The 15,256-nt window shown below is 39.4% G+C and overlaps 2 protein-coding genes across 3 annotated transcripts in view; one reads left to right on the forward strand and one right to left on the reverse strand.

Moving 5' to 3' along the window:
- The window catches only part of ARL13B (ADP ribosylation factor like GTPase 13B), an 81,608-nt gene extending 76,558 nt beyond the window's left edge, over positions 1-5,050 (reverse strand). Inside the window, exon 1 of one of the 2 annotated variants that reach the window (XM_059921348.1) lies at positions 4,698-5,050. In XM_059921348.1, coding sequence (XP_059777331.1) covers positions 4,698-4,756 — 59 coding nt within the window. In that variant the 5' untranslated portion in view covers positions 4,757-5,050. The remainder of the gene's footprint in view (positions 1-4,697) is intronic. The other variant, XM_059921347.1, reaches the window with a different exon arrangement.
- A 7,274-nt stretch (positions 5,051-12,324) lies between these two features.
- The window catches only part of PROS1 (protein S), a 61,318-nt gene continuing 58,386 nt past the window's right edge, over positions 12,325-15,256 (forward strand). Inside the window, exon 1 of the mRNA XM_059922207.1 lies at positions 12,325-12,570. Within this exon, the coding sequence (XP_059778190.1) occupies positions 12,495-12,570 (76 nt within the window). The 5' untranslated portion in view covers positions 12,325-12,494. The remainder of the gene's footprint in view (positions 12,571-15,256) is intronic.

Genomic DNA, 15,256 nt, shown 5'->3' on the forward strand with positions numbered 1-15,256 from the left:
TAGCAAGAAAAACTGAAGGGTCTGGGTGAAAGCCTTCTACTGCAGGAAGTTAAGGAATGCTTGAGAGGGGAGGAAGCTGAGAAGGTACCACTCTTACATTGCCAATTGTTAAGTGTGGAGTAAAGGGAAGGAGGACGGGTAGTGGCTGCAGGGACAGGGTTGTTTAGGATGGTAGACACAGAATAACAACCTCCCAAAGATGTCCACATCCTAATTCCCAAAACCTGTGACTATGTTTTCTTACATGGCAAAAGGAACTTTGTAGATGTGATTAAGCTAAAGGATCTTGGATGGGGAGCTTACCTTGGAATATCCAGGTAGGCCCGATGTAATTACAAGAGTCCTTCCTTATAAAAAGGAAGCAGGAGAACACAGAAGAGAGAAGACGTTATGATAAGATGTTATAAAGTTGGCTTTGAAGATGGAGGAAGGGGGTCACAAGCGAAGAATGCAGGCAGCCTTTTTCTTTGCTGGAAAAGGCAAAATAAAAACAGATTCTCCCCTAGACCCTCCAGAAAGTATGCAAGCAATCCTGCTGACCCATTTTAGACTTCTGATCTCAGAACTGTAGGATAATACACTTGTTTAAGTCACTAAGTTGATAGCAATTTGTTACAGCAGCATTAAGAAACATTTCATTTGGTTTATTTTTTAGATGAGAGAGGCTTGAGCATGTTTACGTACTAAAGGAAGAACAGAAGCGAAGCTCTGAAGACAGAAGAGAAAGAGATTTTGTATTTTTGATGATAAAATTGGACAATAAATTTCTGGATAAAAGTGTAGGTTTATTCTTGTATCCCAGAAGTTCTTTCTGTGATCTCTGACTGAATGCTGAACCCCTAAAGTTCCCAGGAAATGGGAAGAAATGGAATTAAGCGCACAGGTGTAAGAATTAGACTTGGAAAGAAAAAGGAACCCTTCTTCCACTAACAGAAAGAGAGGAAAGGAAGGTTATCTATACTGATAAGTATAAAATAAATTGAGGAAGGTAACCTACTAATCAGCACTTATCTCCTAAGATCAGAGGTATTATTTACTGAGTAACTACTATGTGCAAACCATCAAGTACTTGCATTTTCTTTCTCAAAATGTTGTAAAACAAAAATTATCCACACTTGACTGGGGGGAAAGTGCCAAAACTCCTAAGATTCAGATGCAAATCTGTTTGACTCAAAACACTATATTGAGAAATCTGGCAGACACCACAATAACCAAGTGACCAAGGTTAACAGAAGCAGTAATAAGACATATCAAAATCATGTACCCCTTGATATGATGTACTGAAAAGGACATTTCACCTCCATGGTATTTCCTTTACCCATTTATGCAGCAACATCTTTGTAAGGGGTAGTCTACAAAACAATTGACAGGTACTCTTCAAAGTCTCAAGGTTATGAAAGACAAGGAAAAACTGCAGAACTATTATAGATTGAGGGAGAACAGAGACACAACAAAGCAATGTGGAATCCTTGATTAGATCCTGGACAGGGGGAAAAAAGCATTAGATGTTAAAACGAGTGAACTCAGAATAAAATCTATAATTTAGTTAAGAGTACAGTACCAAAGTTAATCCCTTAGCTTTGATCACTGTATTATGATCTCAAAATAAAAAGTCAAAAAAAAAAAAACCACTATACTGCACTGCTTCTACAGGAGCAAGCCACTTACTTATCTGTGAGTATAGCTTTTAGTCTATTCAAGGTTAATTTTACATAGCTGCAGAGCCTACGTTAGGTTCTGTCTGGTGGTTAACAATAGCAGATACAGTGTTCCTGAATTCCCTAGCATCCTGGTCTGACTCCTGACCTAGACTGGTACTTTTAACTCTTGACCTCTGACTCCTGCCTTGTCCCTATCACATGTTCTGAATATGTCATCTAATCCCTGATCCCAGCCTCTAGAATAATATGCTCGTTGGGAGAGAATCTAAGTGAGAACAGGTGGGTAAATCCAAAGGGTGCAGTATACAGTAGTTAAGTCAGCAAAGTAATCTCAGAACATAGTGTATTAATAATGATCTTCTCTCTTACACACACTCACTTCTCACACTTACAAACATATCTTCATAAAATATAAATGTGGGGGACTTCCCTGCTGGCGCAGTGGTTAAGAATCCACCTGCCAATGAAGGGGACACGGGTTCAATCCCTGGTCAGGGAAGATCCCACATGTCACGGAGCAACTAAGCCCATGCACCACAACTACTGAGCCTGTGCTCTAGAGCCCGTGAGCCACAACTAATGAAGCCCACGTGCCCTAGGGCCCGCGTGCTGCAACTACCGGGCCCGCGTGCTGCAACTACCGGGCCCACGTGCTGCAACTACCGCAGCCCACGTGCCTAGAGCGTGTGCTCCGCAACGAGAAGCCACAGCAATGAGAAGCCCACGCACTGCAACGAAGAGTAGCCCCTGCTCGCCGCAACTAGAGAAAGCCCGCGCGCAAAGAAGACCCAATACAGCCAAAAAATATATATACATATATATGTATAAAAACATGAAGAGGAATCTCAATAAGGAACAGCACAGCCTAAAACTTAAAAAATACAGAACAATATACCTAAGCGCACAAAATTTGATATATTTTTAAAATCAGCTTGCTCACCTCTCATTTATTCCAGTAAATGGACTACTTCCTTAATATTTACTTAAGGATTTGCTAAGGAGTAATCAAACTACATAAAATACTATGCAAATATTATTCAGCCACTACTATGAACCAGGCATTGAACAAAGGTACTTAAAAGATAGGTGTAACCCAATTTGTTTTTAAGTCCTTTGACAGTTAGCTCTATCCAACACTGAGAGATTTTACCCATGTCCTTCATATTATGCCATGATCTAGATCAGTGAGGTCCAATAAAAATACAATGCAAGCCACACACATAAGTTTAAATTTTCCAGTTTAAATTTTCTAGTAACTGCCTTTTAAAAAATGAAAATAAAAGGTGAAAATAAAGTACATATTATATTTTATTTAATCCAGTATATGCAAAAGTTATCATTTCAACATGTAATCAAACTGAAAAAAAGACTGATAATTTACCTTTTTCCCTTCTGCATATTAAATCTTCAAAATCCACTTTGTATTATACACTTACAGCATCTCAATTCTGACTAGCCACATTTCAAATGCTCAACAGCCACATGCAGCTAGTCACTACCCTATTGGACAGCTCAGATCTTGATGCTACTACTTATTAAAGAAGAAAATAAACTGAGTTATACGGTTAAATTTCAATTCTGCTTTATTAATCAAATCCAATTATCTGTTCTACTTGGAAATCAATACATCCTCTGTTCTCTGAACTCTGTCTTTTCTTTAATCATCCCAGAGACTATTATACTATAGCTACTGGGAGAAGCAAACACAAAGAATGATAAATTAAATTGAAAATCCCTTTGGAGTGCAAAGTTTTTGAGTGTTTTTAGTTAAAAGGACACATGCTACTACTGTGCTCTCTTACAAAAATAAAATATATTTTTTAAAAACCAGACATAGAGAAAAACATAAAGGGCCATCTATTATGAATTACCCTCCCATCTTAGTAGAGACTGGGCAATCAGACCAGAACATGATTAAAACCAATTAAATCAGAGTCTACACACCCAAACACATCTTTGACTCTCAAAAGTTGATCACATCACTTATATCTAAAAGATCCACATCCATTTAAGAGTTAATAACAGGAGAAGAATTCAAAAGTTTCATTTAAAGCAAATTTCCAAATATAGGAATATAGTTTTCCTTATAAGTGTAGCTTTTCAGAGCCATTCTTTAAAGGATAGTTCATCCTTATGGCAAATACTTACTTGAAATGCTAACGATTGAGAAACCCAAAACTTTTGCTATAATTTACCCTTGGCCTAATTCTAAAGTAGAATTATACAAAATCAACATTATTTATAAAGACCAACGAACTTAAGGTTTCTTTATTGGTTGAGCAGCTCAATTTTAAAAGCATCATTTTCACTGACTTCTTCCTAGCAGAGTGCCTGGCACATGGTATTTTCTCAGCAAATGAATGAATACCAAGTAGCAGGCTCTAAAATATTAATACATCTAGCAGTCAAAATGAAACATCAAGAAGTGGACTCTTTCAACTAAAGAGCTTAATCTCATATAAAAATTGAAGCTACACTACAGTTAAGAACACTTTCCATCAGTTATTCTCATTCAATACAAAACTCCTAAAGCATAAATACTATCATTCTCATTCAATATGAGGAGGATGGGGCCGAAAGTGGTTAAGTCATATAATTATTAAGTAGTGGAGCCAGATTTCAAGCCCAAGTTCTCAAACAAAATGTGTGTGTTGGGAAGGGGTTTGTGGATGTTATGAAAACTATATTCCATTCTTCCCTATTAAAAAAAAAAATTCCCATTACAAAAGTTTCAGAGGAAAAATACACAATTCCACACACACACACACAAAATCCACAACTTTTTAAGAAATTAGGACCCATTTAAATTATAACAATAATAAGCATTACGGATGAGAACTTAACTGCAACTAAACATTAAGTCTACGTTGTCCTATCGCTCCCTGAGGGGATATATCAAACTGGGAGGGAAAGCATCCCCTGCGGCCTGGGAGTCTCGTCCAGGCGCAGAGAGGACAGGCGGCGCCCCGTCCGACCCTTGGGGCGCAGCTGTCCCCCTCCCCTAGGAAGGCACCCGGCCAACCGGCTCCAGCCTACCTGACGGGCTCCCGCCACCTCTTGAACCAGCTGCAGCAGTTGGCCATCAGACTGAACATCCCAGGCCGCTCCTCCCGCCACCTCCCATCCGAGCCCGGAGCGGAGGTGGGCCGCTAGTTGTCCTGGGCCGAGTCTTGGGGGCCGCCACCGCCGCGAGGCGCCCCTGACGAGGATGGGCCCGGAGTAGAGGCCGGGAGGAAGGTGAGGGCGGTCAGTCCGAGAACCAAGGCCAATAACCGCGCCGACCAGCGAGCGGAATAGTGCGCTCCGCGCCCAGGCACAGCGGGGCCGAAGGCGCAGTTTCACAGACCCGGGAAGGGTTTGCTGGGCCGACGAGAGAAAACCCCCGCGTCAACGTGCTGACGTTCCCCCCAGGCGCGGAAGGCCCCCCCCCCAAGCACCGCCCATGCACTTCTCCAATCACCGTTCGACGGCCCGCCGCAGAGGGCTCTGAGTGGCTAAAGCGGCCCGGCTCCCCGCCCCCGCCCGAGAGGTGGGAGGGAGAAGGGGGAGTGGTCTTGAAGAGGGAGGGGGAGGGGGAGCTGAAGGTGATTCTCGTAGCTAGGCAACGGAAGCGTCTAGAGATGAGTTGAGGGATTTCCAACAGATCTTAGGCTAAGCTAAGACCGAGCTGCATACCCATCCAAACTGTGTGAGGGTGCTGCTCCTCGTCCGTCTCCAACCCCAACTGAGATCCAGAGATCTCAGGTCTTGTGCATGTTTTGTTTTGTTTTGTTTCATGAAGCAAGGATGAGGATCCTGCGGAGTTCCAGCCAACTCTGGCTGCACAACTACAGAAACAATACACTGGGGCAATTAAGTTAAGAATGAGCGGAAAACTCCTTTGCTAACTATCCAATAGTTCAGATGAGAGTGAAATTTTAATCTGTATAACGTTTATTGCTGTTTGTTACATAAAATGTGAAATGGAATTTTATGATATTTGTTGTGTGTGGGGTTATGTTTACAAAAGACATAATATGCTCATTGTAGAAAGTGTGAAAAAGACTGAAAAAGGAACAAGATGAAGAAAATAAGATCTCACACTCACCACCCAAAGATAACCAATGTTAATATTTTGATGTATATTGTTTCCAGGATTTTTAGATACATAGATTGCTAGCTATTTGGTTTCTGCAAGATGGAGAGCATGATCTACTAGCTGTTTTGTAACATGCTTTATTTTATTTAAAGAGATACGTAATATCTACTTTTCCTTTATATTCTTTGGAAATAAGTAAATGACAAGTACATTCCTATAGAAAAAAAATGAATGCATTATATGTAGAGACCCGTGTGTCCATTTAGTCTCCACTTAAATATATTTTTTCAAATCCTGGTAAAAGGAGAGAGGGCCCTGGGAAGCCCAGTGTATTCAAGAGAAAATAATGGTTTGGGATTAAGGTAGATCTAGTTTTAAAATTATTTTCTGTCTTTTACTAATTCATGTAACCCTAATTCAAACACATATACATCTCTTACAGCTTACCGACTCTGAACTCAAGTACCCTATCTGTAAAATGACAATGAAAATGCCTACTTTGCAGGGTTGCTAAGGTGATGAAATGAGAGAAATAAAGCTCAGGTGCAATTTCTAACAAATAGTAGATAGCAGATTTTTGAAGTTGGTGTCACCTGTCCCATAAATATTTATGGTATATATCCCCCTACCTCTGTCTCCAAACTGCTAGGGATCTTGTTCACTATTCTCATTGTCCTGCCTTGATAACTTCAATTTTCTTTCCAGTTGCTCAAGGCTGTATGACCTCAACTGGTTTTCCTAACTGAACTGGCCCTTCCTCATCAGTGCTAGACTGTCTCTGCCCAGACTGTCCTGTCCAGACACTATAATACCTCTGTAACTACATACAATGTAGTTAACTCTTCTAAAATTCTTTCCTCCCTTGGCTTTTCACAATTATATACTTTTATGGTTATCTTCTGATCTCACTGGTTATTCCTCTTTCAGCTTCCTATATGTATTCTCTGAGATCTGACTTTATCCCTCTGCTTTCCCTTTTAAAAAACATGTTCTCTTGGAGAGTCTAATAACTATTTCTGTGCTTGAAGAGCCCTACTATACTTACTATCCTTGAGCATTTCTGGAACTATACTCAACCCCTGCTCTACTTCATGTCTTCCTTAATTCTGTTAGTGATACATTACCAAACATTTCTGGTACCAGCATACAGTTGGTCAGTTAGTTAACTAGCTGACTTAGTTTTTCAATATATTAAGTGGTTTGGTAGACATATGTGCTGCCCACTATTTCCAGTTCTCTTTTTCTTTTACAAGCACATGAAATAGTTATTCCCACCTTCTTGAAGTCATGGGACCTGCTTTGTTCAGTGAAATATGAGTGTAGTGGTTATATCACTTCTTGGTGAAAGCATTTAAGAGCTGGTCCACAATTCTCCATGTTCTATCATCCCTTGCAATGGTAACTGTGGAAGCCTACTTTAACTCTGAAGTACTACAATATAAAAACAGTATGGAATGCTGAACCAACACATGGAAGACAGCTGCCTAGAAAGTCCTGTAGTAGACTTCCTATGAGCAAGAAATAAACACTTATTTTAAGCTGCTATAATTTTGTGGCTGTTTGACTGCAGTACAACCTAGTTTGTTCTGAATGAAAACAAAATCTTGCTGTCATCATCCTAATTAAGACTCTTGTTTCATCTCCCAGAGATTGTTGAATTTGCATCCTAAATGTCACATGGTTACTTTTTTTTTCCAGTTTTATTGAGGTAAAATTGACAAATAAAATCGTAATATATTTGAAGTGTACAATATTATGCTTTGATATGTGTGAAAATGTATGTATACATGTATACGTATATGTATACATTGTCTAATGATTTCCACAATCAAATTAATTAACACATCTACCACCTCACATAGTTACCTTTCCTTCTTTCTTTTTTTTGGTGAGAATTTGCTACTCTCTTAGCAAATTTCAAGTGTACAATACAGTATAATTAACTATTGTCACCATGCTATAGGTTAGATCCTCAAAACTTATTTGTCGGGAACCAGCTGCAAGCTGACACAGTCCTTGCAGCTTAAAGCATGGCAAAGTCCTGCTTAATTCTTGACAGGACCCGAAAGAGTTATTAGAGAAGATATGAGTCTTGGCCGCGAGGTTGCTTGCGGTTTCTCTAACTATAGTTTGTCCTTGGCGTGTTTCGGTAATCACAGTCTGTTCTCACGCATGTTTATATTCTGATTCGCAGAATGTTTTGTACTATAACTTCAACATTAAGGAAATACTGTCTGATGATTCTGTCTTGTGATTTTTAACAAAAACATGTATTGTCTACTGCAATCTATAAAAAGAGTTTTGATGGGAAATAAAGTGTGTGTGCTTGTACACCACCCTCCTGACCCCGTCTCTTCTTAATCCCCTCACCTGCTCTCAGGACTTGTTCCTCAGTCTTACAGCGACTGACACTTATTCATCTTATAACTGAAAGTTTGTACCCTTTTATCAGCCTTTCCCCATTTCCCCACCCCTCAGCCCCTGAAACCACCATTCTACTCTCCGTTTCTATGAATTTGACTTTTTAAAAACTCTACATGTAAGTGATTACATGCAGAATTTTTCTTTCTCTGTCTGGTTTATTTCACTTAACATAATGCCCTACTGCCATACATAAATGTGCAACATGGATAGATTTCACATGTTCCTTATCCATTCACCTGTTGACGGACACTTCGGTTGTTTTTTCCATATGTTGGCTCTTGTAAGTAATGCTGTAATAAATTTGGGAGTACAGATGTCTCTTCAAGAGAGTGATTTCATTTCCTTTGGATATATAACCAGAAGTGAAATTGTCAGATCTGCTGACTGGGAAATAACCTCACAACATAACAGCTGTGAGTTGAGTTTTATTCAGGACTTACTGAGGACTGTAGCCCAGGAGACAGCCTCTCAGATAGCTCTGAGGAACTGCTCTGAAGAGGTTCATATATATATGAATTTTTTGGCTGGAAAATACATGTAGTCAAGCATACATCTTGGTAAAAGATTACTGCTAATCACATAAACATATATCTCCAGTTAAGGATTTTAGTGCTTGTCTATGCATAGGAAGATGCAAGAATCTGGGGTCATTGAAATTCTTCCTTAGATACACTTCTTAACTATCTAGGGGCCCATAGATCCAAAACACAGAACACTTTATCCTGAATTCCTTTCAGCATGTATTTGTAAGTCAGTGAGTATAGTGGCTAATGACTTGATCCTTGTAGAGCTGGAATCGTGGGCAACACTCTATGTTTACAGATCATATGGTAGTTCTATTTTTAATTTCTTGAGAAACTCCTGTACTGTTTTCTATAATGGTTGTACTGATGTGTACATTCCCACCAACAGTGAACAAGGGTTCCCTTTTCTCCACATCCTCACCAACACTTGTTATCTCTTGTATAAATGTTACTTGGTTTCTAATTTGATCCATTTTGTAAGCATTTAACAAATAACATCCTTAAAGTACAACCATAAAAATCACTCTATCTAAAACAAACAAACAAATAAAACAAGACAGGTCCTTAATGCCTGTGGTTTAACTACTTTACTATTTGTTTGTTTTTACAAAGCAAATATTAAAAGATTATTGTAGAAAAGTAAAATACATAAATCAGCAAAAAGAAAATGATCCATAACCCCACCACTGAAAATGATCACTGTTGATATTTGGGCATAAATATTCCCAGATATATATATATATATATATATATATATATATATATATATATTTATATCTATATCTATATCTATATATGTATATATGTATATATTTTGGCTGTGTTGGGTCTTGGTTGCTGCACGTGGGCTTTCTCTAGTTGCAGCCAGCAGGGGCTACTCTTCGCTGCAGTGCACGGGCTTGTCATTGCGGTGGCTTCTCTTGTTGCGGAGCACGGGCTCTAGGCGCACGGGCTTCAGTAGTTGTGGCACACGGGCTCAGTAGTTGTGTCTCACGGGCTCCAGACGCGCAGGCTCAATAGTTGTGGAGCACGGCCTTAGTTGCTCCGCGGCATGTGGTATCTTCCTGGACCAGGGCTCGAAGCAGTGTCCCCTGCATTGGCAGGCGGTTTCTTAACCACTGCGCCACCAGGGAAATCCCCTCCCAGACTTATATTGTTAAACTGAACTTTGTTGAATGTTTATGTACCAGTCACTGTTCTAGGCACTAGGAATATAGTTGTGAACAAAACATTAAAAAATTCCTGCCCTCATGGATTTTACATTCTAGTGGTTGTTGACTGAAAAAAAATGCACAACGTGAGAGTTGCAAGTTAGGTTTTATTGGGGGCAAAATGAGTACTATAGCCTGGGAAAGAGCATCTCAGATAACTCTGAGGCACTGCTCCAAAGAGGCAGGGAGAAGGTCAGTATTATATAGGACTTTAGTGAAGGGGGGTACATGCAGTCAAGCACACATTTTGGCAGAGGCTTGCTGCTAGTGACGAGGAGCAGATGTCACTGTTAACGATTTTACTGCTTTTCTAGATATGAGGAGATGCAAGAATTTGGGCTCATAAAATCTTCTGAAATTATCTAACTATCTGAAGACCTATTCTGTCAGTTTTTCCCAGAGCACAGAGTGCCTCATTCCTGATCACCCGGAACTCCTTTCAGGGTGTGTTGAAGGTCAGTGGCTGCAGTGGCTAGTGACTTAATCTTTGTAGAGGCAGATGGCAAGTGGCAATTTTTAGCAGGCATGGTGGAGACAGATGAGGGTGCAGGTAATAGACATAATTAATAAGTAAATGGGACAATATACCAGTAGAAGATTATATGGAGAAATGTAAAACTGGGTGAGGGAATGGGATTAGAATTAGGACTAGGAAAAGGGATTAGATTAGCAGTTAAATTTTGAATAAGATTTAATTGCATATTTAAAAGTATACTGAAAACAAATTTTGGCCAAGTGAAATTGACCAAATGTTAATCAATATTGAGCTAAAGGCAAAATCATCTTCACAGAGTGAACTTATGCAATAAATTAAAAACTTGAAAATTTTATCCAAAGAGGTATTATTAAATTTCATTTTAAACATTTCAGGGTATTATTTTTCAAAGTTTAACATTACAGTGTAGGTAGGACACATTAACAACTATTATTAGCACTGTGATGTACATTTGTGGTCTTAAAATGACTTAAAACTTCACATTCAGTTGGAGTCTTTGAAAGATCAAGATTTTTCTTTTAGGTACCTTGCATTTTCCCAACATTTCTTTCTTCATACTCTTTATATTTTTTAATGTCTGTATGGGAGATGATTTGTTATGAATGCTGTTGATTCATGATTTTGGAAGTTTTCCCTCGTGAAATTTTGAGAACTCAAAATTGATATTCTACTTGTAATTCTTCCTAACAAATGAGGAAAGACTCATGGCCTAAATGCATTTAAATATTCAATAATTAAATATAGTATTTAAAGGTCATTTTGTTTTATGTTCTGATTGCTAGCCCACCAAACAATTCTACCGAGATTAGAATTATATTTATAATTAAATCACTTCGGGTGGGAATAAAGTGGTGAATAGATTGACATGTAGAGTCAGACATAGCAAGAAGGAAGAGAATTTAAAAGAGGGAAGAATATGGATATATCCAACAATTCCTTTGCAAATTTTCTTAGAAAAAGTGACTCTAATAACAACTTTCAACCACCTGGATCATAAAACCACAGAAAGCTAGAGCTGGAATACACCCTTGAAAGATCATCAGCCTATTGACTTTCACTCACACACATAGGAAATCAACTGATATTGTTCACTTGGCAGAAATGCTGGAATGATAGTAGTAAGTGTGCCTTAACTATGTGCTACTCTTTAACACACTAACTGCTTCACGTGTGTTATCTCTTTAAATTCTTCTGTTAACACTGAAAACCTACTACTATCTCCATTTTACGGATGATACAACTAGTAAGCTGCAGAGCATTGCCATTTGAATCCAGGCGGTTTAGCTCCAAAGGCAGCCTTAAACATTAAGTAACATATTTCAAATATGCTTGCCTAAGCACAAAAAAGCAGAGGTAACATGCAAAAACCAAAAACGAGCTGTTTGAAAGTGATAGAATTTGATACATGCTCTTTTTTCCCAAAACATTTTTTTTTGCTATAGTTTTTTTACGCTATAAATTCAAGAACAAAACAAAAATGTAGACAATCAAAACTATCACATTTGATTCCATTATCTGTTCTCTGTAGCCTTCCTAGAGTTCTCATTTCGCTTCTAGGTTTTTGTTAACATCTTCATTCCCAGTGTCAGTCTCTCAAGATGCTTTCCTTCTAAGCCAGGACACCCCGACCTCTGAGTCCTCAAAGTATTCCTGGCCACTCCGCCTTCCACTCCGGCTCGCTGGAGGTTGTGTTTTGCGTGTGTGTATGTGTGTTTTACTGCGTTTGCTTCCCCTTTTCCTTGGCAAACTTCACATTCCGGAGACCGGAACGCAACGCTGGAGTTTGGGAAAGGGCGAGGAGGATGTCTCGACAGTGTTTACTAGGCCTTCAGCACTCTCCCTGAGCCCTGCCCCCAGCTCCGAAAAGAAAAGCTTCCAGGAAATGTCCTTGTTATCACTGCCCCGTCGGGCTGGGGGCTGGGAGCGGGCCGTCCCCTCCGCCCCCGGCTCGGCTGCTCCGCGGGCGCGCTCGCTCGCAGGCGCCTCCGCGCCGCAGTTCTCAGACAGCGGCGCTCCAGTCGCAGCCCCGCGGCACGCCGAGCGCAAGGGTCCCCGCCGCGACGCGCCACCGTCCCCGCCCGCGCCTCCGCGCGCTTCGCCATGAGGGTCCTGGGTGGGCGCTCTGGGGCGCTGCTGGCGTGCCTCGCCCTAGTGCTTCCCGTCTTGGAGGCGAACTGTGAGTAATCAATAGCGTCTTGTCTTCTTCTCTCAGCATTGCCAACTGAACTCCGAGCCCTGCTGGGAGGATTTTCTTTTCTAGGGCTGCAGCCTCCTAGAAAGTTTTCAGCAAGTGCTTCCATCAGCTGTAGATCTAGCGGGCAGTGTAATGGTGGAGGCAGGGTCAATATTCACCCTGCTCTGGGAATCAAGTGTTGACTACAGGACAGATTCTAGAACAAGAGTGATACTAAATATCAGTGAAGGAATTAGAACACGTACCCATTTGCCCCAAACAGTTGAAGTTCCCAGTCAGAGGACAAGGATGAGCACATTACAGGATAAAAGTAGAGAGGAAAGTCAGCCCACTCTGTCTTCCTTTTGTACTAGTGCCTGTCCCCAACCAGCACCCCCTGCTGCAACCTACCTCCGCCCTGCAATGCCTGGACTTTGAGCTGGGTTTCCTTATCTCAACATTGACACACGAATTATTTGGGGATGAGTGCGGGTTTGCGTAGCAGTACGGAGATGTCAGTTTTTTAACCTTGAAATCAAAAGGACTGTTAAAGATTGTAGTTCTCAGATAATTTCGTACTGAGGATTTTTGACGGAGTGCCACTGATCTGAGGTCGTCGCATGAGTTCTTTGTACTTTATCTTTGTGTTTCCTGTTCTTTATGTTCCCATGCCTGGATTCAAGGCAGGATATTGAGTTTTCTCTAAATATATATATATATAGGGATATCAAGGCATTTAGTACATCTTAGTTGTCAGTTAATTAGTTTGTTCTTTAAAGGTTAAGCATGCTCACTGGTCAAAAATGCTTACTTGTGCTATGTTTTATTCTCAGGAAATGGCATGGGAGAGATAAACTCTGAATTACACCATAGCATTTAGATTGGTTAAAGCTCCAATGTAAACTTTTCAAAGATGATAATATCAGGAGAATTAAGTAGGAATTTACTAACATTCTACTAGTTTTATTAGTTTTTATTAGTTACAGATCAGGATGAATGAGGTGTTTTAAAATTCTAATTTAAAGGCTAAAACAACATTTGTTGATTTTATATTAAAGACGCACAATAGCAGAACTTCAGCATACAAACCTCTATCATTAAGCCTATATATGGACCACATACAGTAACTCATTATCTATATAGTTCAGTAGGACAATCAAGTATTTGTCTGATAACCAGTGTTTTTATTTTTTTTAATATTTAGTTATTTATTACACACCTGCACTTCTGACCTAGTATACTATGAACATTATATTACGTATATTTAAATGAGTTTTTAAAGGATAAAGTCAAAATAAATCTGAACAGTAGCACTGGTGTTTTCTTTCTGTACCTTAATGAATTATCTTCACTCTCCTGGAATGCAATCATTCCATTTTGGAAGTCACTAACATATTCTACCAGAATGAAATGAAAGTTCATGAAAGTGAAAACCAACAAAAAACACTGAAGAGAGAAAAGAACATTTGGAAATGGAGAGAAAAAATAATTACAGAGGGGATAATTAAAACATGAAAAACTACTGGGTCTAAATAACTGGTAAATTGTAATCAATATGGAAAGACTAACATAGGAAATAATGTGAACATCGCAAGGCAAGATGTTGGGAATAACACTTAAACATATGGAGTATGCTGTCGTCACAGAAAAGTTTTTATTGACCCCTGCACAGACTGAGACAGCTTCCCTATTGGGAAATATGATTTTAGAGTGTACAAGTGAAGCCAACAAAATACAGAGACTGCATCCTCCAGGGCCAACCATGATCTTCCCATCCATGGGAGCCTAGAGTACATTTCCACTGATAATCATTTATGGACTGGACTGCCATGCATTGTCCTCTCAGGGCTCTGCTTGTTGAACTCTGTACCAGAGAACAAGGTTGTTAATTGTGCTTACAAAGAAATATATGGGTAAATACATAAAACATGATAACCAGTGTTTTAGAGAGAAGAAAAAGGCAAAAATGGCTTACCCCACGTACTGCTTGTCACCACAGGAATTTGCTAAACCCTTTCTTTTTGTAGAGATTGTTACATGTTCATGGAATCTAGGCAGAGTTAAAAAATGATGTGTGTGTCTATGTGTATTATACAGAGATAATCAAACCATACGTATGGAGAAATCTTGTTATATATAGACACTGATAGCGTATATAAATTAGTTCTTTAATTCTAGTTTAATTGGATTAAAAATCATTTCTGGTTTACTGATGAGAAAACTGAGATACAGATGGAATGTGTTTACTCCCTAAGATTGTAAATTTGCGATAGAATTAGAATTCCAAATATTTGATTTATTGTTTAGTCCACAGAAATACAGTCACTATTTAAAGAAAAAGTTTAAAAATCACAGCTTTAGGTTTGAGAGAGTTGAGAAATCATCCAGTTCAACTTTTTTGAAATTGTTCAGAGATGTGAACTGACTTTTCACACATGTTTGTATCTAATCTATATCTATATGTATATGTGTATCTGTCTATCTATAGATTTAAAACTTAGGCTGTCTATATATTGTATACCACACTAAAGGCTGTGTGAAGAAAAATAGAAGAAAGGGGATGTCCCTTTTGGCTGTGCTAATTTGGCCCTTTCCAGACTTCCACTTCTGCTTAGGTGCAGTCTACCCTTGACATTACTGACTCATATTTTCCTTCTCTTTTTTGCTTTCCTCTTTCTTCCTCTGACCA

Source organism: Balaenoptera ricei, chromosome 4 (assembly GCF_028023285.1).
Source record: "Balaenoptera ricei isolate mBalRic1 chromosome 4, mBalRic1.hap2, whole genome shotgun sequence".
Taxonomy (NCBI): domain Eukaryota; kingdom Metazoa; phylum Chordata; class Mammalia; order Artiodactyla; family Balaenopteridae; genus Balaenoptera; species Balaenoptera ricei.